Below are 25,103 nucleotides of genomic sequence, written 5' to 3' on the forward strand. Positions count from 1 at the left end.
TGTGTGTGTGTGTGTTGTGTGTGTGTGTGTGTGTGTGTGTCTGTGTCTGTGTCTGTGTGCCTGTGTGTGTTTGTGTGTGTGTGTGTTTGTGCATGGGGCTCTATACAGGCGTTCCCACTGACAGAACAGCGACTCAGTTCTTCACATTCACCTATGTCTGCCACAATACAATAGCTCTAACTATCCCTATTATTTTCAGAAAGTTCCCATTTAGCAGTAAACCATGGCTTCAATATTGTGCCGCCTCAAAAACATCTGTCGGGACTTGTGTGGCTACACTAATTACAAATATCTGCAGTAATCCGGCGCCGATAAGAGAGTCATTACTCCACCAGACATTTATCACTATGGGATTGATGACCCATTTCAGAGGCAGCCTTTGTACGGGGAAGTGAAATCGCTGATATCCCTTTTATCCTACATCGCTGCTGAAACCATCCATTCGTCAGGAGGCAAGCTAGTTAGAATTATAATTAACAGCTATGGACTTTGGCCCTAATAGAATTTTTGCAGGAAACTGCAGATTGACGTCGGAGGGGACGATGGGGGAGTCTTTTTGTGTTTTTCTTTCTTACTAATTGCCACTTGGAGTGTCTGTCTGTCAAGAAGAGCTGCTCTACGCTCTGTCAATAAAGTGCCCCGGTTTCGCCAATTTGTAAATATATAAGATTAGTCATTTAAAGATGTGAATGCACAGGCACAATGCTTCAGTGCAATAATCTGTCACAAACACAAATGCACATTCATAGGTCAAACATAAAATATGCGCTTCCCTGCTTCAAAATCAGAAGTTATGGTTTTTCTCTGACTCTTTTTCATTCTCAAACTCACTTGCACACCCACCCACCTCCACACACACAGAGCGGAGCAGCAGATGATCACAGTAGGTAAGGACTAAAGGTCTGGCCACCTGCTGGCCACGTCCCGTCTCTGTAGCGGTAATGAACAGAGACAGCTTGGGGACCGCCCTGCGAGCTTGTCCCCCCTTCCCAGTCTCCCTGCTTCAGGGCAGAGCTGGGGGCCCTGGGGTGACAGAGACGCCAGAGATGTTCTCCATACTGACAGGCAGGTCTTACCTGGCCAACCCACTGTACACATTGGCCCCGGAACACACACACACACACACAGACACACACATGCACATGGGGACAAATGTGGAGGTACACAAAGAAGTGCCGTATACATGTGCACACTGTAACTGTTCACACGTGTTTATGTACCTACACATATGCACATACTGAAGAATACACCCACACATACACACACGCGCTGACCCCAGTGTAATTCCTCCAGCACGCGGCTGGTGACAGGAGCAGCTGCGGCCACTACGGCAGACAGATGAAATTTTCATAACTATCTCCTCCAACTTCCATCCTCACCTTCAGGATAATTTATGACCTGCCTGCCAGCCTTGAAGAGACAATATGCTAGCTATGAAATGAAGTGTTCCAGTGGTGTAGGTTATAATTAACAGAGAAGATGTGTGTATATGGGGTGGGGAGGGTGGAGGTGGAGGGGGGGCTGCTCAGGTGGGGTGGTTGTGGTAGATGGAGAAAAAGGCAAAGGATGGAGCATGTGGTGTGTGTGCATGTATAATGTGCATGCATATGCGTGTGTTTAATCACCACATAACATTGCTGATGTTAGATCTGTGATATCGACGCCAGCATCACAACAATGGCAAAGACACCTTCCCTGAGCCCAGCACAGAAACACAATGTGAAACATTACAAGCATCCGACATGCAGATCTCTGTGTATTTACTGCGGGCCTACACTTCCCATAATTCTCTGTAAAGGCTATACTTGTGCTCATTAGCTCACTTGCTACAAACAAGCACATGTACAGTTGGTGCAGTTTAATGTTTTAAGGAGAATTGCCGTCCCAGAACAAACAGGAATTAGATGAGATAAACTGTATTGACAGTGTTTTTGGTGAGCACAACCTCCATCACGCCATAATGTTATGTTCTCACTGTTTGTTTCACATGCCTGCCACACATCCTCACCCAATCATGCTCTATCAGCTCTCTGGGATGTTGGGTTTGACCAGAAAAAATGTCCTGGTTTTCCTGACTACCAGTAAAACAGGCCCAAACCCATTCCCTCCCCCCTTGTCCTTACCACATTGTCTTTTCCAAACACAAATCTTGTTTCCATATTAAAAAAGTCAGCATTTAATAGGCAACTGTCTCTGCAACAAGTGTGTTTAAATGTCTGTGGGACTTTTAATGACATCTCTTACTCTCTCGTTCTCCCTTTCTGCGCCACATTTCGTTGCCAAGCTCTTACTGTGAAATGCATAATTATGAAATGACTGTTTCCATTAAAATCTGTAAGCAATTTAATGCAGTTGTGACTCAATCAAGGATAAGTGAAGATATTTAACAAACAGAGTGCGATACTGATCCCTGCCAGTTGCGGACATTCCATTCCCACACCCAACCACAGAGCGAGAGAAAGCATGTATCTCAAGAGCTAATTACTGAGCCAGGCAAGATAGACCTAAGTGCATATTTACACAGGTAGAACTTGTTTGTACAGTAAGTAGAAGGTAAAGAAATAGCATCATCGGTCATCTTGCTCACAGCATATTCCTGTAAGAATAAGACATACTCCTGATGTACTTTCCAGACTGGGAGCTACATAGGATGAGAGGCCGATTACTACGGCAACAGCAGCTGTGAGGTTCTGCTGAGGTCAGGACATGTCATGCATAACTGAGTGATTGCTAAACAGGGGCGGGTGCATGAGAGAAGAATTCATAATTTACATTGGAGCACACACAAACATACACCTCACAAACACGCAGGCCACAGGCGATCTCGCTGTACGCATGTAACCGGTCTGAGGGACCACACAGACATGTTTTAGATAAAGACAGACAAATTAGACGACAGCGTCTTAGGCTAACCACTGCGCTTGCGCTAATTACAGGCTGGCCGGCGATGAAAGAGACAGATGACATGTCCTTATTTGTTTTCTCCTCCAGTGCCCTGAACCAAGTAAACACAGCGATGCATGACGGCAAAAGTAGATGGTACAAAGAAAAAGACACACAGGCAACAAGAGTTCCACACACAGGTGTTTGCCCACCATCACAGCGAACAAGCCCCTGAGGTGAAAAAAGAAACAGGGGCGCAGCCAGCAAAACTTTTGGCTGGCAACGGATGCCAAGGAAAACAGACTGAGCTGGCCCTGTCTGATCTGCTTGCAAACCAGGACTGCTGTTGTGGGGGTGATGTCGAGGCAAATGTGGGGCTGCTTGTCTGGGAGATCTGATTAACCTGTCACCTCGAGTTGCAACTTACATTACACAGGCCTGGTTGACAACATGCCCGGAAACCGACCTGCCGCCAACCGGAACGCCAGCTCACCCTTACTAATTAAACCTACTTATTTACAGCTTGATGCCACCCTCTCTTAACTGTACTCCACAAACCCTGTTTCCCGAACCCATCCACATGACAGCCAGTCAGATTCCACACGGTGAGAGAAAATCGTGAAATAACTTGCTGCCTACATGCGTGTAAAATTTTAGAAACTCCTCCCAGTCACTTGTGCAATTACAGCTGAACAGATGACGGCTTTGCTACAGATCTATGGGAACCTGTACCCAACAAACCTTTAAAAGAGAGTTAAGTTGTCAATGGCATGAGAGCAACCCCTGCAGTATGGCGCCTCCATTTCTAACACTTAAAGTAGCACATTAGACAAGGCTGTCTGTCCATCTTCATTGTGGACACGACACTAACAATCTTTCCAACTCCCATCTGGGACAGGGGACCTCCATTGTCTCCAAACTCCCTGCTCCACCTCACTGCAGAAACTGGGGCGGGGTCTGTCAGGGACAACACAAAAGAAATGTCACAACTCCTGGAATGAAGTGCCAGCCAACGAAGGTCTCTCTCCTCCTTTATCTGTGTTACTATGCGCCTCCACAGGGGTGCAACTGGTAGCTGACAACACTACTGGGGTCATCCCTGGTTGGGCACAGCTTCAACCGAGGCTCTATGGCCCCTTCTGGCCCCTGGTGACCCATGGTTTTGATGACAGACTGGGCCTTTTGTGTAGCAGCGCCCTGTCCAGGTGAGGACAAGAGAGGACGACAATGGCAGGAAACATAAAGCTGATGGAGGCTGGGAGACGGACCTACAGGGTCACGGGTCAGGCTGGACAGCTGAGTGATGCCTGCAGCTGTGGACACGTGGACATCCTTCTCTGTTCTTTGGCTCGGCTTGCCATGTCAGCTGATGTTGCCTTTGTCTTGGGATAAAGACCTCACTAACTCTCAACAAGTCGAAGAAAAGTAATAAACACAGGCAACAGATGTACTACGCCACAGATTCTGAGTGTACAGCTATTATAGTGACACCGTAACCTGTGCAGCGAGGGTCAACTACTTGTCTTTTCAAAGGGTGACTGGAACTGAATTAGATAAAAGAGGACACTTGCCTATAATTAATTAAAAATTTTACATGGAGGCTATTTAAAATTTAAAAAATATACATATAAAAGGTTAAAACTAAATGGAAATAAGAGGAACTAGATGCTCCTCTTGGAGTGAACACTCTGAAAACAATCCGAAAATACACCATAAGGTACAAGATGTTGTACTTGCAAATAAAGAGAAAAAGCCTTTATGTAACTTAATTTGTGCTGTGTAGTATCACCCCACATTTATTTTTCAGCAACTACTTACAAGCTTATTAAAAAAATAAACACATATATGCCTCCAAACTCCAGCGATCCACACATCCTGAGCTGTCCGACTGTTTCTGATGCCAAAGGTCATTGGCTGCCTACTCTCCTACTGGCCCACACTGAGACATGGGAGGACCGGGTTGCCAAGTCAGGCACAAACCCTGCTTTGGGTCATAAACACCTCCGCCTGTCTCTCCTCCTTTTTCTCCTCCACAGAGGTGAGTTGGGTTTGCACTCTGTTAATCTTTCACTATAGGCCCGCTCGCTTTTACACTGGCCCGCTTGAGAACAGAAGAGGGGAATGAAAGAGGGGTAGTAAAGGACAAGAGTGGATAAAAGAGCAGGAAGAAAAAGCCATAGAGAGGGCCAGATGGGCACCTTCACAGTCCATTTATCAAACCCAATGTGGCCCTCCCCTCCCCTCCCCGCTGCTCTCATGTCCTAAACCCCCATGTAATTCTGTAATGATTTTCATTATCATATAATGACCTTACAAAGCCTACAGCAGTTTGCATGGTCAGTACAAAACTCACAGCTGTTCAATTCAGAGTTTGCTCACCGGCTGTGACAAAGCTTTTTTTTTTTTTTTGCTTTTTCTGTTGGTCAGAACAGTGACCTTTAGGCTCCAGGAGGTCAGCATGAGGTCACCTCATCCAGTATCCAGGAGGTTCAAAGGTAGCCATACTGTAAGCATACAGATTCAAGGTAGCATCACACCAAGTAACTACTGTTAGTAAGTTCAAATATAGCACTTTGGCAAACAAAACCACAGAGTATAATTGTGCAGGCGAGAAACGAGATATGTAAGTGTTGAATCTCTATAGTTGTAGTGCATCCAGGATGTGTCATTTCCTATCCTAAAAGGCCTGCTCCCTGGAGTTTGTGCCTTGCTCTTCAGTCTGCACTTCCTGTGTGGCATATACTCAACTTCTCTACTACGGTACAGTCACCCACCCACATAACAATCCATCTATTTCCACGGTACTCACGGGACATTTACCAAAGGGACACGGAGGGCAGCATCTATCAAAGAATTCACCATGTGCATCGGGAAAACCCAGTTACCAGAAAAGCTCATAAGAATAAAAAAGCTCTCATAACTTTGTTGGCTCAGAGTGAATGAATGGACTGCATCTGCTAGCGGGGCGAGCAGCGGCATCACTCACTCTGAGTGCCCATAAGTCACTTGTGAAGAACCACTGGTCACCGGGTCCAATTCCTCTTTCCTTCCTTCTACCTAGTGCTAAAAATGCCCTGGAGGCAGAAAATGGCAGCTAGCAGGCCCATGTTCCAGCACAGAGTGCTGCTTTAACTGGTGTTTGAGAAACAAAAGTCAGCGAGAAACTTAATCAATCAATGCTGGTTGTTTATGTTTATGTGCCTCTCGCAAGAGTCATCAATCATGCTTTTTTTTTCTTTTCTTTTTTTTTCTTTTTTCCACCCTTTTGCAAGCATTATGTGCTGAATGGAAACCATGGAAACAAAAGGCTGTATTATGATAAAAGTTTGCCTGTTGCATATTGTGTGGAAACCTAATTAGGATGCCCGATGAAAAAAAAACAAAAAAAAAAACAGCAGCAAAATGAATCAGTAAATTAATTTCAGAAGTCCTATTTTGGTGCATGCTTTTATGAAAATAAACAAAGGTTTGAATACATCTGACTGAAGTGAACTAAATTCACTCACTGCATGTCTGATTCTGTAATATACTGTATCTTTAATTCAAAACAATGACTTTGCCTCTAAGTAGTATGCATAAAGAAATACAAAGATTTTCTTTCTCCACGAAGAAGGAGTAAAGCAATCCTTAACTCTCATCAGACACAAATCTCTACCAGTACGTCCCACTTAACATTGCACACAGCCATGTGCTTAGGTTTGTGTAAATGCTATCTGTTGACAGCCACTTGACAGGATGACCTCTGGCTTTTTTGTAAGTGGGGGCTGTGGAGGTTAGGGGCAGACATTTAATGTGTGTAACCCTTAACACACATTAAATGTGTGTAAATGCGAGGGTGCAGCTGGAGTTCAAACATATTGTGTGGCATGCTTGCCCTTTACCAAAACTAATCTAATCAGTCTTTCACTGCTGATAGAGTAAACGTCCCGTCTGCCCCACCGACAAGGACTGAGCATTTCCTGTCCTGGTCTGTGATACTAGTTGTCAGGACCTTTAGGGTGGGCTGGGCAGAGTCCAGGGTTAGACATGGTTAGTAGGTGGTAATGTTGCATTGTGGGTGGTGGGGGAAGAGGGATGGCGGAGGATGGTGCTGATGTTCGGTTGGGGGTGTGTGTGTGTGTGTGGTTTCTAGCTTTCAGCACCTGCAGCTGGAATGCACTATCAGCGCAGGCCCTACATCAGAGTTGTGAGGTGGTGGTCGTCAACACAGCAAAGCAAGGTGTGTGGAAACAGCCTGTTTACAAGGCTCATCTGGATGGGGCATGGCTAAGGGTCAACTAGAGGGGACAACTCATTACAGAGGGGCACCATGGGAAGATGAGGGCAGCAACACTGCAGGAAGTTAACACAATATTTCTCAAAAGAAAAGATGTTGCTGTCAGGAATTTCTTGTCTGTGGATTCTGCCTCTGGCACTTCTGCTTTCTCTTGACTCTGGATCATGTCTGGTCTACAGTGTCTGGTTGTGTGTGTGTGCTTGTGTGTATGTGTGTGTGTGTGTATGTGTGCGACACTGAGGTCAAATCTGTCGATAGAGACAATAAGCAGTGAAACATATGCAAGTCCAGTGTTTACATGCATGCCAGTATTTGTGTGTGCGCTTGCTGGTGCTGAAGGGGAGAGCGACTAAGAGACTGAACAGCTAAAATAACACTGCACTGTGTGTGTGAGGCCCTTCTTTATCTGAATGAATGGTCAGTGTTCTAATCCCTACGCTCTCTACTCTTATCTGGAAGGAAGGAAGTGACTGGGCTTATCCAAGACACACGTGTCGTTGTGATAGCTGTGATAGCTGCCAGGCCTGAGGACCACAAACAAACACCAACTACACCACCGTGTATCTGTGGAATTCACATCTGCTCTTCAGAGGGAATCATTGTCAAAGCACACTGAAGGAAAGTAGGACTAATGTGACGATTCCTGATTGTTTTGTTTCTTGATGCGATCACAGCTATTAGCCCTATCGGTCCCCACTGTTTTGGCTTGCACATACCTCACTAACATTTGCACAATAGCTCTGCTGCTTAAGAGTAAAACAAACAATCACGCTTGGTTGTAACACATCCTGGTATGGCAATGCAAGCAACATGTGTGTATCAAAGGCCTGGGTTCGAGTCCTACCCCTGTGAAATCAGAAAGGTGATTCATACGATTTCACTTGAGTAAAATCTGAGTAAACTTTACTTTGAGTGAGTGTTACTGCACATTGCCATTTGTTGCCTCTTATTTATTGGTTGTGAGTCGGTTGTGAGGCCATAGTGTCTATCAATTTCATTAACTGAAAGGGTTAATAATCACTATTAGATGTGATGGTACATGCAGCAACTCAGGCCAATCACTCTTCATGGAGAATATATATTCTATGACCTTGTTTCAGGCAAATCATGGCAACTAAAGTAGAAACATAGACACAAATTTATGAGCAGCCCACAACAAAATGTGTAAATATGTGTCTTTGTGTAAAAAAAAAACAGGTCAAATTTGTATAAGATTTAATTTCCAAACTAAAGGAGAACTTTATTCGTGTGTGATGGCGTTTCTATTTTGAGTATGAGACCGTGCTTGTGCTTCAGAGTGTCTTACTTTACCTGTCTCACACATCTTGTCAGAGATTTATCTTTCATAGTCCAACACAAGGAACAAAGTTGGCGGTACATTGTGTTACCTGTCTCTCCATGTCTGTCTCTGCTGGTGTCTGTCTGTCAAGGCAGACAGCAGGGTCTCTGCCATCTCCCTCCGTCCCTCTCCTGCTCTGCCCTCCTCCTCCACTGTAGCCAGGAAGAGCATGGTCTGAAAAAGAGAAGCAGAAGAAGAAAAGAGATGCAGATGTGCAAATGACACTATGACCTCGACCATAAGAAAAACATGGCATTCCAAAAAACTGTAACTTCCATTTGCAATCAAAAAGTGGCTCAAATGATATGGGTTGTTCTACCTCCCACGACATACTTGAGTAGGACACATCAATGCTACTTGGCTCTATGAAATCTTCCGCTAAATATTAAACCAAGTGGAACTGAGGAGAAAGACAACCTGAAGCAATTCCCTCCATCCTTGAGCGTCTATGCTCAGTTTAGAAATTACACAGCTCTGAGCCAAGACTCCATTATAACATCCCTGGGACGGCGACATACAGTAAGTCTAGTATAAAGTCAGTTTCACATCAGAGGATGGGCAAATTACACCCAATATTAGAGTGTGAGTCAATTAATCACGTCCTGCACAGCACAGTGTAATGTGTGAGTATCCCCCTGTTGAACATGAATTACAGGCCGGCTTAAAGTGTGACGTGGCACATCAGTGCTAATCTGAGACATCCTGGCAAACCTTCGCCTCCAAGCCCTCCGCAGCCTCTAAGCTGGTTGAGAGGGAGTCAAATGAAAAAGGATCTGGCAGCCCAAATTAAATGCAATGCTGTCAGCCACACTCAAATCCCTCTTTCCCCTTACCGTCTCCCTCCTCTTCTCTACCCTTCACAAACTCTCTCCCTCTCTGAATATCCTTATATGTCCCCCCCCTCCTCCTTCTCCTAGCCTCTGAGATGTGATGGATCTGTAACTCTGACTGACTCTGACGTCTTGTTAAGAACAGTCTCTTCCTGTCACATCCACCAGTCAAGCATGTTCATTTCTTCCCATTAACAGTCACTCGCCTCCCCAGTCATCCAACCGTCTTTTCAAAAAAAAACCCACAATGTAAAGGAACCTTCATTCCTTCTCCTCTCCCTCTTTTTTTAATCCCTCGCTGACAATCCACCTGTCTGTCTTAATTCATGTGAAGATGCGTTTGATTGTCTGTGTGTGTGTGTTTCCAAAGGAGAGGAGTGTGATTTGCCGACAGAGTAATATGCTTACTTCCTCCACACCACACAGGACAGGTGTCAAAACATGTGGCGGTGTGTGACTGATTACACCTGACTCTGAGGAGACACCAAAGATTACGTTGACCAGGAGGAAGCAGGGCCGGCTGTACTGCCTATGGAAACTGTAAGTTTTGGTTTTGATCAAACTCCCGTCCTCCTGGGATGAGTGACAGTCTCAGAAAGTGCCAGAAAGTGCATTCAGACTGTATCACCATCTCAGATGGTAGACATCATATCGCCATGCCGGCCATGTAGCACAGTTTCAATGGTTCAAGCACAGCGTTGAAGAGCAAGTGACACGTAGTTGATCTGAAACCTGCTCTGATGTGTGTTTGCTTCAGCTCTTCCCAAAGCTGGCTCTGAAACAGAACAAGTGGTGAGGAAATAGAGCGCAGTCCAATGAGCCTTAACTATGTTAAAAACAAAATTAAACTGCAGCCTGCAAAATATTAATTCACTGAATTAAAAAAACACAATGATGTTCAAACATCATCACCTTGTTTTGCGTTGGAGTTGATAAACTGATGACCAAAATCCATCGACAAGGTTTTTGTCACAACTCAGGGATGATGACACACTGAAGTCTGTTCACCTCCTCTTCCATTAAACACACAGGTGACAGCTTGTGCTTTGGGGGAGTGTGTGTGTACATTTGTAGATGTGTATGCGAAAGCCTCCTTTGATGTTTGTTCTCGGCTAATTTCTGTGAGGATAGGTGTGCCTCTGATAATGAATGTGTGTGTAGTAAATGTGTGTTACCGAACCTCCTAACCATGTGTGTGCATGTGTGTTTGCGTGCCAATGTGTGTGTGTGTGTGTGTGTGTGTGCGTGTGTGTATGTGTGTGTGTGTGTGTGTATGATCTTGTGTTTAGAAGAGCTGGTGCTGAGAGAGGCCTTCAGGTTTAGCCCCAGGCTGATCCCCAGGCCATTTAGACACCCCACTGGTTGTTTACTGGTCAAGCCCAGCCTCAGTCAGCTACGGCCACACCACAGCCCTTTGTCTTTGGGTCTATGTTAGCACTAATCAGCCCCCTCATTCCTCCTATTTACCCCTTGATGACAGTAGCTGTCCTCAAACCTCCACATCTCTCAGCCTGATGCTGACCACAGATGTCCCCCTGACCCAGGCCACACCGAGGTGAAAGAGAGGACAAGGAGGACGTGGGTACCCCCATCCCTGGTCCCCATGCCCCAAACTCAACCTTGTCTATTTTACTACAGATAGGCATAAACATTTCCGGCCCTGTGCAGAAGCAGGGTGGGTAGACAAATACACAGCTAGGCTTAGGTGATAGTTTGGTTGGTGGAGAGCTGGAGTGATGATAGCGTTCCAAGCCAAGGCTGGCTGTAGGGCAGCCTGGGGCGGCTCACTAACACCTCAAGCCAGGACTGTATCTTAAAACCAACAAGCATCTGTCTATTCTATCACAAAAACAACATGTCACTCATTCAACACAGAATAATAGAATGGGAAGAGCGTTGCAGCACACATTGCAACACGCTGTTCGTCCCTTAAAACTTCACATAACAGCCGTCACAGGTCACATAATAGCTAAGAAGCAAGTGCTCAAAGGGAGGAAGGTTAAAAAAAGATGCATGCAGAACTGAAGGTTTACACTCCATAAAACAGAGCTACTAGCTGACCACCAGAGCGTCTGAGAAACTGTTAACACCCCATGAAATGTCTTAGCTGACTTTAGACCAGTACTTTCAGGGGACCCAGAGCCCTCTTAAGCTCACTGGCACTCGCTTATATAGGGAACCTTTTACATGTGCAGGCCACAAACGCTTACAAATTTACCTCCCTTATTAACTATTTCAGTTGACAGGGGTGATTTCTGGACCAGAATAGACCCAATGATGGATGGTTCCCTAAAAAAGTAGGTGGTAAACAAACTCACCAGTAACACCAAACATTCCCCAGGTTTTGGCGGGTGGCTGATGTTACACTAATTTGGCACCACGGTGCCTCCCCTGCCACAGTAAGTGCACCTCTGTCTGTCAGACTGGCAACCTCGGCGACTGTCTCCCTGCCACTAGCACGTGCAACAGGCCCCAGCAACAGGCCAGCAGACTCCCCCTGCCTTTCTGTGTGCCAACACGTCTGTGTGGCCATATGGAGGCAGGCGTGGCCCTAACTTGTAATCCATTCTACTGTTTGTGACCGTTGAGTCACAACTGGGGCCTTCAAACTCATAGTAACAGCATGCGAGAACTTAAAACCCCTGCAAAACTAGTTCAATATTAAAAATTACATCTACTGCATTAAGGAGCCAATCTAATCAAGCCTGACTTACTCTACAGTGAATGAGCCATGTGTTTAAGGAAAAAATACCTTTTAGCTGCAGAAGAGGCTGTTAACTTTCTGGCCACGGACCAACTCTAAATCCAAATGGACTTTGCTATTCAGTTACAGATATTGTGTGTAAAACCTAAACCTCACCTAAAAAGATCCTCCACTGACAACCTTCTGTGGAGCAATTTGAGATTTAATACTTCATGTGGTGAAAAAAAGAAAATGTTTCCGTTTTATTAATGGTAATCAGATTGTGGCTAAACTCTCCAAGATTTTTGGTCGCTAGGTGAATGACTGAGAGCTCTGCTGGTTTTCATTTTAGCCATCAGCTAAAACACAGATTAACACCTGAGAATAAGAGCAGCTGAATGATTTTGGGAAATCCCCTAATATCCTGGACAGACAGCAACTTTTTCAGACCGCAGCAATTACATGAGATTTGTAAAATGAATGATGCATACCTTCTCTAACACCCCCCGCCCCCTAACTTGACTTCCCTCTTGCCCACCTACATGGCGAGCACATTAGGGAGATATCTCAAGCTTTAAGGTTGAACCCTTTCCTCCACATCTCCAGATACTCCACTGACATTTGCCACAGCTTAAGCCCAGCTGCTCTGACATCTGATTTCATAGGCCTTAGGAGTGGGAGTTTGGCAGACTCTTAGCTGTCTCCATCCCCCTCTCCCCTCTAATACAAGAAACCAATATCACTTTGACCGCTGGTGGAAAAAGGCATCAGGCACCTTGCTTGGGGTAATGGATAGCTTCTGCTCACTGATATAAACAACTGGGGAGCTGTGATCCTGCCAGGGCCAGTTCCAGTCTGGACAAGGGATCTGTGTGTGTTTGCTGCATGCCACCGCTGAGTTACTTTGCTCTTGAGGGGGTGGGGGGGACTCTCCACCGGTGGAAAAATTATATTAGCCCAGGAAGAAATAAGCCTAGACCACATTCACTTTTCTGTGACATCACACTTTAAGTCATAAAGTGTGTGTGTGTGTGTATGTGTATGTGAGTGTGTTTTTTTTTTTTTTTTCCTACCGTCTGCCTGCTGTCACATGATTACAGATGGCTCAAAATTGAGGCATATCTGAAATTAAATTTGCTCAGTTTCCATTACGTAAGATTGGATGATAACGTGTGGGTTGTGTGTGTGTGTGTGTGTGTGTGTGTGTGTGTGTGTGTGTGTGTGTGTGTGCGCGTGCATGCGTGTGTGTGTATGTGTGTGTGTGTGTGTGTGTGTGTGTGTATGTAGGGGAAGAGTGAAGGGTGTCAACATTGCTAGTCAGAGTTGTCTTTCAGACTTTGAAGCAGCTTGAAGAACCTTTGATATTATAAAAGAAGAAATGGGAAAGAAAATGCGAGAAGCAAGTTCTATCAAAATAAAACTAAAAGTCTCTCAAAGATTATTCAAGGAAGTCTTTTTTTTATATGTACATGTGTTTTCATATGTGTCTTTTGTGTGGAACTTTGAACAGTTGAAACTTACAGAGCATTGACTCCAAGGGACCTTTCAAAAAGTTTGTTGCAACACTTATTCGCAGTTACTCCATGACATCTTTAAATTCCTTATCCTATAATAATAAAGAAGTTTTCAAACAATTAAACCTGGCATATTTTACAGTTTCTTTATACATACTTATTAGTACCATTAGTGATGAGTGCTCAAACACATCCCTGTAAATTTTACAAGTAAAGGGGAGAAAGTAGATTTTAGAATCTCTGGAAAGAGCTCTAAAAGGATTCTTTTCTCAGTCTATCGAGGTGTTTATACGATATAGTCAATACTTCAAATTTCTTAAAAGGAGATCTAGAGATCCCTAAGTTTACTGTGTGTGTGTGTGTGTGTGTGTGTGTGTGTGTGTGTGCATTTGTCTGTGTGTGTGTTAATGTGTTCTTGCGATCTCCGTGGTGATAGAAACCAAGGCCTTTCTGCCAGATTGACCCTTGCAAGGTTGCGGGCACCATCAATTATGTCAGCCAGTAAAATAGGCTTCGCTACGCACAGCAGATTATATGGAGTGTAAAACATTAGAAAAATGTGTCTGAAACATCAGAGTTACATGTTTGAAGTGACAAAAGGTTCGGGGGTGGAGGGGAACCTCCCAAAAAGGGAAGACCCCTGACAAGTGATTTTGTTTGAAGGCATTGTAACACACTCAAGTGGGCAGGGATGCTTTCTATGGCCCCTAAGGCAGTCCATCTTCTGGGCAGAATACAAGCTGGATGGAAGGACATATGCTTTCCACAGGGTCAAATGAAGCAGAACTCACAGGCTTTTGTGGTGCTCCCTTTTGGTGGGTAGAAGAAAAGGAAAATCTGTTGTTGGGTCGTAGTCCAGTGGGCCCACAAATATCACATCAAAATTCACCGGCCTGTTTTCTTACGAGGCTTTTGTCTCTCTCTCTCGTGATAAGGAGTGCGGATCCAGTTGTCCTTAATGGCTAAACCACATAGTTCTTAGTTTGAATGAGCTCTGCAGCAGGCTGGGACAGGACAAACACACACACATACACACACACACACACATTTGTACAAACTCCTGACTGGCCTGGCCAAAAATGCACCATCCATCCATCACAAGAAAGCTTTGAGAGGCGCTTTGACTAATTCAGGACAATGAAGACAGAGCTGGACAGAGATGTTTGCGATGAGCGTGACACTAAAGCACCTTCTGCTCTGTTAAAACTCCCTTTCTCTCTTTCAGTATATGAAAACTGAGTCTAGATTCTAGCTAGATAGCAGATTGTGATCAGCACCTCACTCTCCTGCCAGTAAAAAGCTTTTTGCTGATTGGGGCCAAAGCCAGCCTTTCTAAGCCCCGGAGTTACAGTGTTACACACACTGCACCATACTTCAGGTCTTCAAAAATGCTAAACCAATAAAAAAGGGTTTCCATCCATCTAGACACGCTCACATAGAGCAGTTTTGTTTTAGAGAGGGTGAGGGGTGGGAGGGGGTTATGCATGCAAGGGCTGAAATGCGCCGCTAACAAAGTTTTGATTGACTACAAAAACTCTGAAGTGTAGTGATTCTCTCAATCTTTGCATCTGGCTGAAGGCTGCCGTGGTGAAACTAAACAACCCCTGTTGTGTGTCTAGTCTGACATCAAATGTGAATTACCTACAGTGGAAGAAAATTTCTAAAGTAGGAGAGATTAAGATCAACAAAACGGCAGGTTCCCTACCCTAAAAACACTTTATACTTTACTAAAGGCTATAATGTCTATGCAGTATCAGCACCAGACAAACTGCGAATTGATGGAGCCAACCTCAATTCAATTTTGTTTGTTTATGAGATTTCACATTTCAATTATGTGAGCTCACTTATTTGCTAATCTAACACTAAGGTTCGGGAATAATCAATATATTCGCTGTTGCATCATTCTACCTCAAGCGCTCATACTGATCATTCAAAGTACTATACATTGTGTGACTAAAAATAGGAGTGTGTTCTGCTGCTTCCATGTGGATATAGACGGGCAGCCCTTTTGCCTTATACGATTTTCTCCACACTACATGGCTATACAGTAGTAGACAATGGCACACACCATGAAGCAGTGACACATAACTAGATTATGGACTCACATACTCTATGAAATGCTGTCTACTTCAATCTGGCAAAGAACTCACAGACACTAGCAGTTTTTATATTTAACACTTCATGTTCAACAGAAACAGTAGATATGCTCTAAGAAAAATTCCACTGTGGAGTATATCGATAAAACCCAACTAAATAATTGGAATTAAAAGTGAATACACCACATTTCAGACTGAGTTCCATCTTGATACACCTAATAATTGTAATGGATCACACACCTATATTGCATTGTATCTTGATTCTTAACTATATTTTTTTCAATACCAATTTTTATCAATTCCATTTTAACAAAAAGTAAATTACAATAAATGTTACGGTACAAATTTTAATGTTACTTTTGTTTTATTTTTAAGCTCCGTCTCTTAAGTCGCTCCAACATATTAGTGTAAATAAAAAGCAAATCACCTTTATTAGATCTATAGGTCCAAGCATGCCGCATGCTGATTAGCTCACTGATGTTGATGACATTTTACTCATGTACTCCTTAGGTAATTCGAAATTTGGTATCGAACAGGTCCGATACCCAGGCCTAACCCCAACTCTAATGCTTTGTTATGTTGTGTGTTGAAACTTTGGCTCAGCATTTGAACACTGAAAAAACAACAGGACAAAAGGAAAATATATCTAAAAATATAAAATGTATAATTTCCAGTTAACCATCAACAGCAACCCTGAATATACATACAACGTATGGTAAATGGGGAAAACCATGCACAAACAATGGTTTGGACAACAGTAAAATTTTTGAATATATGATACTGATATGGTGTTATTACTGGCTGTCTGTTGGTGAAGACTAGGAAAAGAGATACAGTATGTTGAAGTTACTCTAGTCTGCGAGTGTTTCTAAACACACATGATCCCCCCCCCCCCCCCCCCCAGGGAGGCTGATGAGAGCGGCTAAAGGGTGTTTATGAGACTGTTAGCCAGGAGAGGATGCCGCCCTGCAGCTCTCACCCAAATAAAAGAGCCATTTATTACATCCAACATGACCCTCTCATTACACACAAATAGGAATTAATGAGCGCTATATCGGGCTCTCCCAGCGGAGCGAGGCGGGGCCCGCTAAAGGACTAGCGTTAATCACACTGTCCTACATCTCACCCATTTAACACTACCCATCAGATTGCTCTATCAGCATGGGAAGGATAGGAGGGTGGAAGCATTTCACTACCTGGAAGGATGGCCATCCTCAGCATCACCAGCGTAAAGCCGATTCTGTCTTCCTGTCTGCCACAGCACACTGACATGTCCTGTGACCTGGCCATGAGTAAAATGCTTTATTTGCTATGTGCAGATAAAAAAATTTGAAAAACTCAAGCTCAAGAATGAACAATAAAAATTATATGTCATGGTATTTTCTTTTCTCGTGATGACCTGGGCCTTACGTTATTCAGTTCACCCATCATTCATGTTGGTTATGAGAAACATTTTTTCTCACCACCTTTATTGAACGAAGGTAAGGTAAGGACACGGAAACACTGGTAGGCATGGCCTTACAATAGAGTAGACCAAGCAACATGGATGTGAGTGGCCAGACAGGTTTTTAACAAGTCTAGTGAAAACAAAGGTGAAATTAAGGTTATTACCCAAATGGTCAACTGTAAAAGTCAATTAGATCTTGAACAGTAACTCTGAGTTACCAGAATTACTGATCTTGTACGTGCACACAGTTTAACAATGCAATGTACCATTATTACCGACACTTTGGGTGTGTATGCTTCGAGTAAAAATTAATTGCTTTGTCTTAACACTGATGTGTCTCGTCCTGAAGTGCTCAATTACCATTATTGGGATCTCAGAAGTGACACTGATGAGCAAACTGTGAGTAAACCAATAGTATTCATAGTCCAAACTACAAAAACAGACACAGGTTGTAAAAAAAAGAAGGGGCTTTTCCTTTCACACTTCACATGGGAAAAATCAGCTTTACCAGAAAACACACATATCAGGTTTGATCTCTGTTGGGTTATCCTCTTTATACTGTACATGTCTTGTTTTGAAAGGTGCACAGACCAAGAGACAAAAAAAGAAAAAAAAAACAAACAAAAAAAAAAAACCAAGGCATGTAACTTCCCAGAATGCTCCCAGGACTTGTACTTCCTCCTCACTGTACTCACATCCCCTTGTCTACAGCTTCAGCTTTTCATTTCTTTCTGGTTTACTTTCCCTCGCACGCTCGGAACTTAAATCTTTACCGTTATCTCTCTATTCCCCTCACCTCCGAAAATGATCCCCCCCCCCCCCACCTATCCTCAACCCCACCCCACCAAATTTCTTTTCTCCATTCCACCTCCTACACCTCCCCAAAGAAGTGATACAATTATCATCAACAATCTTTTCCCATATATCTCCCTTTTCTTTGCGCCTCTTCAAGCGAATCAAACAATTTTACACTGTCTTCCCATCAGTATCTCCCCATTCCCCCCACTCATTGTGTTTGAAGAAGGCTTTATGTACTTCAAAACCCCAACATGATGCCTGCTCCAGTGAATTTCAAGCATTAGAGAGGTACTGAGGTATTAAGCGGTTGCTATTTTTCTGCGCTAGTTGCGACGGTTGAACAAAAAGATGATTATTGATCAAATCTTCAACACATTAAAGACGTCATGCCTTAGCCTGAGACATGTTAAGTGTAATTTGGTATCAGTGATATTTGGATTTTCTAGCTTTGGCTCTTGTTTTTGCTTTGTTTGTCTGTTGTTTGTACAGCATACGTATGTCATTTTTTAGGCTGTGGTTTCTGACCATACCTGTGTGTAATATTTCTGAACACTGCTTGCCTTTTTTCTCTGTTAGAATCTTAAGAAGATACGCTCTATTTTTATCGCTAATTAGGTTTAGGGTGGGATTTTATATTCTTCACTTTGAGGATCTATAGTTGGGGTGGGCTGTTTTCATTTTCATTAATCAGTTTCATTTATTGTTTCACTATGTGTGGGCGATATGAAGCCCTCGGAGACTGTGGCTGTGATTAGGGGCTGTACAAATAAATGTGAAATGAATTTCCGTTGATATGCAGATAAACAATAATAAGGATCTCAACCAGGACCTGATGAGGATCCAGATTCAGATTCAAATGATTTTTATTAAAAATGCGTACATACGGTTTCGAGTATGAGGGCTGTTTTTATTCACTCTGGTTTACAGAGCTCAGCACATCTCAATGTGTATATTACTATTTCTGAACATGAGACATATTGAACCAGTGACAGACAAGCTGTGGCCATGTACTCAATATTCAATAAGATTAATAATGCACTAAAACAACATAAATTGAACTCGAGTTCAAGTTACTTTCTTTGTTTTTTAGTGACAAATCAATGTGTTTTCTTGTGTCTGTGGTAATTCATTTTACTCCACCACTTTGACATGATTGCCTGCAAAAGTAAACAATTACACCTGGATCAAAGTACTGGAATAATTATATGTCAAGCTCTGGTTAGTAGTAATGTCTCTAGTCAGCTATAAGAGGGGCGGGCTTTGCCACGAGATGCTCTGAAATCTCTCTTTCATCTTTTTATACTTTCTCCCCCAACAAGGCACTTTTCAACACACACACACACAAACACACACACATATACACACATACACAAACACACACACACACACACTCCTTCCTTGCATCTCTCTCTCTGTTGGTATGACACAGGAAGAAGCTGGGCCCCGCAGCCAACCCGCCATCCGCACTGAATGCGATTAAGCTGAGCAGTGATTAATCTGGGCTGCCCCATAATTCCTCTTTACCACTTTAATGGATGTTATCTCCCCTCCTCTGAAGGCTTATCTTGCTGATCAGGGCCAAGGATGAAGAGAGGGAGAGGAAGAGGAGGGGGTGGCCATGAGTACAGGGAGAGAAATCAAACCAAATCCATACAGAGGTAAGTAAATGAATGAGTAAGTAAATAAGTAAGTAAATAAATAAATGCAGGGATTGAGGGAGCTGCTAAGCGGATAAGGCAGATCAGTCTCTGTAAAGTGCTCATTTGTTTTCTAAGAAGACGAGACAAGCAGCCTGCAAAGCCTGCTGATACAGTAAAAATGCTGTCAACATCACAATTCACAGACAAACAAAATAAATTATCCAAACCACTGTCAATAAAACTCCCCACACCCTCACTGTAAAGATGAGGTGAACTCCGAGCATGGGTACAAAGACAAAAGAAAAAGAAGGGGGATTTTTTGATGAGATATTTTTCTTTCATAAATGCCAGTAAGTGGCATAGTTTCAGTTGCAGCTTCCACATTGAGTCAATAATGGCTAAGTTTGTCTAACACATTCCAAAATCAGCCATCCACAGCCACAAGACAGGTTTGCTCAGGTCTTAGTCTATTGTAGAAACAAAAATGCAACAGTTCTCCGCACCTCAGCTTTCATGACAATGAGCTACATCCTGTTATTGAGAAATAATGACATACTTATATGAGGAGTCATTTTATTCATTTTAAATGAGAAATCGCTCCACAAGGAATTGTACTCAAGAAGAAGAAATGAACTGGCACAGTATGAACTATGACAACAGGAGCAATTATGATTGGCAGCCCAGTGTTTGTAATGAATGTGCCAATTTTATTCTACTAACATTTAACATTTTATTCTACTAACATTTAATATTTTATTCTACTAACATTTAAAAGCAACTGAATATTGTAGTATTGCAATAGCTTCAAAATAAATCCATGAAAGGAGAATAAAAAAATCTAATTTTCAACTGCAGCAATACTCTACATTTCAAACTCTTTCTTCCACATGTTGACTGAAAACACCACAAACTTTTTTTAGACTTTTGCATTGTATTTGGAAGTACGTGTGTTTATTAGTGCGTCTCTGCCAGGTTTTTGTCCTTCCGTGTCTTTGTTCGCGTATATGCATGCATGAGACGCCAGCTGAGGAGTGACAGGGTTAAACTTGTTGGTAGCTCTTTTTTCCTCGCTCTGGCTTACAGCGATGTTGCAGTGAGATTCTGTCATAGACAAACCTCTGTGGGATTCCATTCACTACTAGTGTACATCTTTAGGTACAAAGCTGCGGGCTGCATTGGCTCCAGGTAACATAAACGCTCCCTTCAAGCCACCGCATATCTGCCCATGAAAATTCTCTAAAGGGCTTTAAGCATTTACGCAGAACACTATCAGGCAGCGCCGAAAATTCAGCTTACCCTGTTGAATAGGGACTTCAAAGAGAATTGCAAATACCTTTGCACTGCTACATTTTCTCCCTTCTCTCGGTCTCCCTCTCCCTCTCTCTCTCTCTCTCTCTCTCTTTCTCTCTCTCTCCGTCTCTTCCTGCTTCTTTTCATTTTATATTTCCAAACACAAGCTGCTGCGTGATGTAAAATGTATTATCAGCCATATATTTCCTCTTTAAATGAATAATAACAATAATCTTTGAGTAATTTCTTTTTTATACAGCTCCGTCTAAATAGGGCAAAGCAAGCAAGCTAATATAGAGCCGCAGGTAAACAAGGCCATGCAATAATGAACGTGTGGATTAGGCCTCTAGTCTATGTTGTGTGATAAGGAAAAACAGCTGCTACTATCCAGGTAACAGCTCATATTGACTGTCAATGAAGGATAAACTACTGTGCAGCTGCACATTCACTTCCTTCAATCACGTTGTGGACACACTGCGCACAGACGCACACACACAAACATGCATGGACACAAACAAACCTACATGCACACACACGCACACACACACACACACACGCACACACAAACATACACACACTGTACATATGCGTAAGAACCGCAAAGAATTGGGATATAATAAATGTATAAGCCTATTTGCACAGTATAGAGCTTGAAATGCAAAACAATATGTTGCATAAACACAGTGTGATTTAATGTAAGAGATAATAAATGGCTTCATAATGAGCAATAAAAATGGTCTTTAAACAGTTTACTGCTTAGTTCACACTTATAATTAATCTGGGTTCCATGTGTGCATATAAAGTGGGTATAAAACTCTGCCCGACTGTGCAAGTTAAACGGCGAGCAAGAGAGAAAAATGACTGCTGGTAAACATCTGCAACACGGTTCAGGTCTGGCCTGGCTTTCCAAATATGCTGTCTTTTTCTCTGAGCCGGACCAGCACGGCAAGCTCTCCAAATAATACATTACAAAAAATTGCTCCCTGAAATTATTTACGGTGAAACGCACAACAGAAACCATAACATTTATAATGTTTTACAAAGCCATCAAATAAGTGGAGAGGGGATTAATTGCCCCGGCCCGACCTTAAAATAATTATTTTGAGCGGTGCAACTCTAAACTCCAATGAAATTGATACACTTTGATAATTAGATTCTTGGCACTGACCCGCTGAAGTCAATAAAGGTTATTAAGGCCAATTGCTGTCTAAACGCATTACGGGCAGGGTAAACTGTCCGTCGGAGGCCCCTGCTACTCCAGCGCCAATATGATAATCCATTCTCCGTCCTGGGGGTTTCTTCCCTAGCGCCTGTGTCTCCACTCTGCCATACAAAACCAGATTGGATTCGCTTAACCTTTCCAGGACTTTGATCAAATGAGCTCACACAGCAATAACATTTACATTGACCCCCCACCCCTCCTCCACCCTACACACACAACCCCTCTCTCTCTCTCTCTCTTTTTTTTTTTCCTGCCTCCCCCTCTGCCTCTGTCTGTCTCTACCGACTCTCCCTACAGCTCACTTCCCTTCGTCCCTCCCTCCTCGACCGCCTCCTGAGCACCCAACCCCTCCACACACAAGGCCAATAACCTAATCAGCTATCAATGGCGACCGGGCCAGGCTGTGTACGATTGCAGTGTGACCCTCCTCAGCAGCGCAGATTGTTTCCAAAGACTGTCATTAAAGTGAGGGGAGGAAGATGAAATGGTCACCAAGCGCATCCCTGCACTGACACACACACACACACACACACACACACACACATACATGCAGGTATGCATGAAAAAAGCCAGTCTCTGTTATAAATCAGAGGAGGATAATTTTGTCACACAATGAGAAAAAAAGAGAGTGTGTGCTGCATACATGTGTGTGTGACCAAACCAGTGGAAAACAGGGAGTGACAGGCTGGGTGAACGGAGTAGAGGAAGACATGGCCCCGATACCACTTCCTGTTTTGTACATCTTGAAGTATACAAATGTATTCAACTCAGTGGATCCCATTTATTATGAAAGTAGATTAATTTCCTTGATATGTGTTGAAAAGATTTCCATCTACAAGGCTCGTTCTCCTGTCAAATAACGGGGAAAGTGTGAGAAAGAGGCAGAGATATGGCGAGATAGTGCGAGCGAGAGAGGGAGAGAACAAGAGAAAGAAAGAACATAAAGAGAGAGAGGGAGAGAGTGAGTGAGAGAGAGAGAGAGAGACGGAGTGCACTGAAATCTCTTTGCATCCGCGGTGGCTTTTGAAGTTGCGAGATGAGCAGCCACAGAAGTCAGGAAAGTGACAAATTAGGGAAAAAGCTGTACTGTGCAAGCAGAGCTGCTAAATCAATTAAAGTCATGCCGAGTGCATACATTAACATCAATGGCGCACACATACACACACTCACACAAACACACACATACACACACGCGCACACAGGACAGGAAAAAAATAAATAAATAAAGGGAGATGTGCTCATGGGCTCGACGCTGTCGCTTCTCCCCCACAGTGAAAAGAGGAAAGATAAAAAAATACCACACCGGTATTTAAAATATTCTGCATAAAGCCAAGACTCTCTGTCTATTGTCAGTCAGACGGAAGCTATTCATTGTTGCTAGTTTAAGGAAATGTCACCATTGTATGATAGCCATGATAGCAGGGTCCTGGGGGAACATACGGCTGCGAGCTAGGCAGGTCTAAACGGACTTCAGCACCCTGGATCACAGGGGAATGTAAAACCTTTAAGTTAATGTCCTTTTTCCAACCTCCAGAATCAACCTTTACCTTAAATACACTCACTCACACACACATTATACACTCGCTGTACATTCGCATACATATACCTGCACTTGAAGTTTATTCAGAGGCCCGTCTCTTTGTTTCTGTCAGGGAACCACATGAATTCATGAGGTACCAAAAGAGGCGAGCAAGCAAGTGGACTTGTTTTGTTTCGATTCTTTATATATTTATTTATGTATTTTATCAGAATGTCATTCAAATGGAAGGATAAGCATTTGCATGACAACAGGCTGAGGAGCAGAGAGAGAGCCCCAGGGAGAGACAGTATCCATAAACAGGAGCTAGTCCCCCCACATTGCAATATTCTTCATACAGACTAACAAACGCATACATAGCCCTGCGCATCCCACAACACCGTGTGCTAAATATGACAATAAAGAGAGGAAGACTGGCTGTTTGTATTGCTATTTTAGCAGGATAAAACAATAGGCTGTTTTATTGCTACAGCACAGTGTATAAAACAACACAGTGTCATTTTATAAACCCTATTTAAAGAGACATATATTTGTTATTTTAAAAAAACCCATGGTGATATCAAATTTGACAAAAATAATGCTGTATTAAAATATACTGCCAGCAAGAGCAGAAAAATCCAAATAAATAAATGGCAAACAGTGTCTGCACACAGTAGGTCACTTGCATTTCACTGAATTACACCACGCTGTCAATTTCCAGCTTCATAATGTAAAATATATGCAATAAAGGAATGTACAGGGGAGCCCATATCATTTAAATATCTCAAGAGTAATTTAGAGAAATGTGTTTTAATCTAACTGCAGAAAAGCCACAGCTATCAAAACCTCCAAAAGCAAAATCTATAAGTCACATCTATAAAGTGCCTTTCATCAGCATATCACAGGTCGATGCATGTATGTAAATATTGCTTGCCAGAGCAATAATGTTGTCTTTCATCACAATAGTGAATCACTACATTTATGCGCTCACCACTGTATTATTTTTGCATAGGTTCAATACGCAATTCTGCAGAAGACATACTTGCTTTTGTGTGATTCGACACTAAGTAATTAATAATTTAGTCAGAGAATTTTGATTGTAAATTGATGTTCGAGTAATTTGAAATGTAAAATAAATAAATACTTACATAATTATTTATTTACAGAAAAAATATTCCCAAATTCTTATATTTAATCATCATATTGTATTGATTTCACTTTTTATTTCCTTAAAAATATTTCTTATTTACTGCATCGTGTAAAGTCTGATGCTAAGTTTCTACTGCAGAAATCCAGATGTGGACACAGAGACACACACACACACACACACACACACACACACACAAATACACATAGTGGATATGGTTTGCTTATCCATTAGAGAGAGACGGAGACACAGCAACAGAGAGAGAGAAAGACCTCACATTTCACTGATGCCCTTTTCTAAATACAGGTCCAAATCACACACTTCATCGGGGCCCGGAGGTGGAGCTCTAGATGAGTTTAGACCCTGTCTACTAACTCCCCCACACCCACACCCACCCACCCTCTGCCAGGCTGTTTGACTGT

At 42.9% G+C, this 25,103-nt stretch overlaps 1 protein-coding gene across 1 annotated transcript in view; it reads right to left on the reverse strand.

Moving 5' to 3' along the window:
- fto (FTO alpha-ketoglutarate dependent dioxygenase) overlaps positions 1-25,103 on the reverse strand; it is a 119,696-nt gene that overhangs the window by 56,510 nt on the left and 38,083 nt on the right. The window contains exon 8 of the mRNA XM_056379233.1: positions 8,548-8,672. Within this exon, the coding sequence (XP_056235208.1) occupies positions 8,548-8,672 (125 nt within the window). The remainder of the gene's footprint in view (positions 1-8,547; positions 8,673-25,103) is intronic.

This window comes from Seriola aureovittata, chromosome 1, assembly GCF_021018895.1.
Source record: "Seriola aureovittata isolate HTS-2021-v1 ecotype China chromosome 1, ASM2101889v1, whole genome shotgun sequence".
Lineage (NCBI taxonomy): Eukaryota > Metazoa > Chordata > Actinopteri > Carangiformes > Carangidae > Seriola > Seriola aureovittata.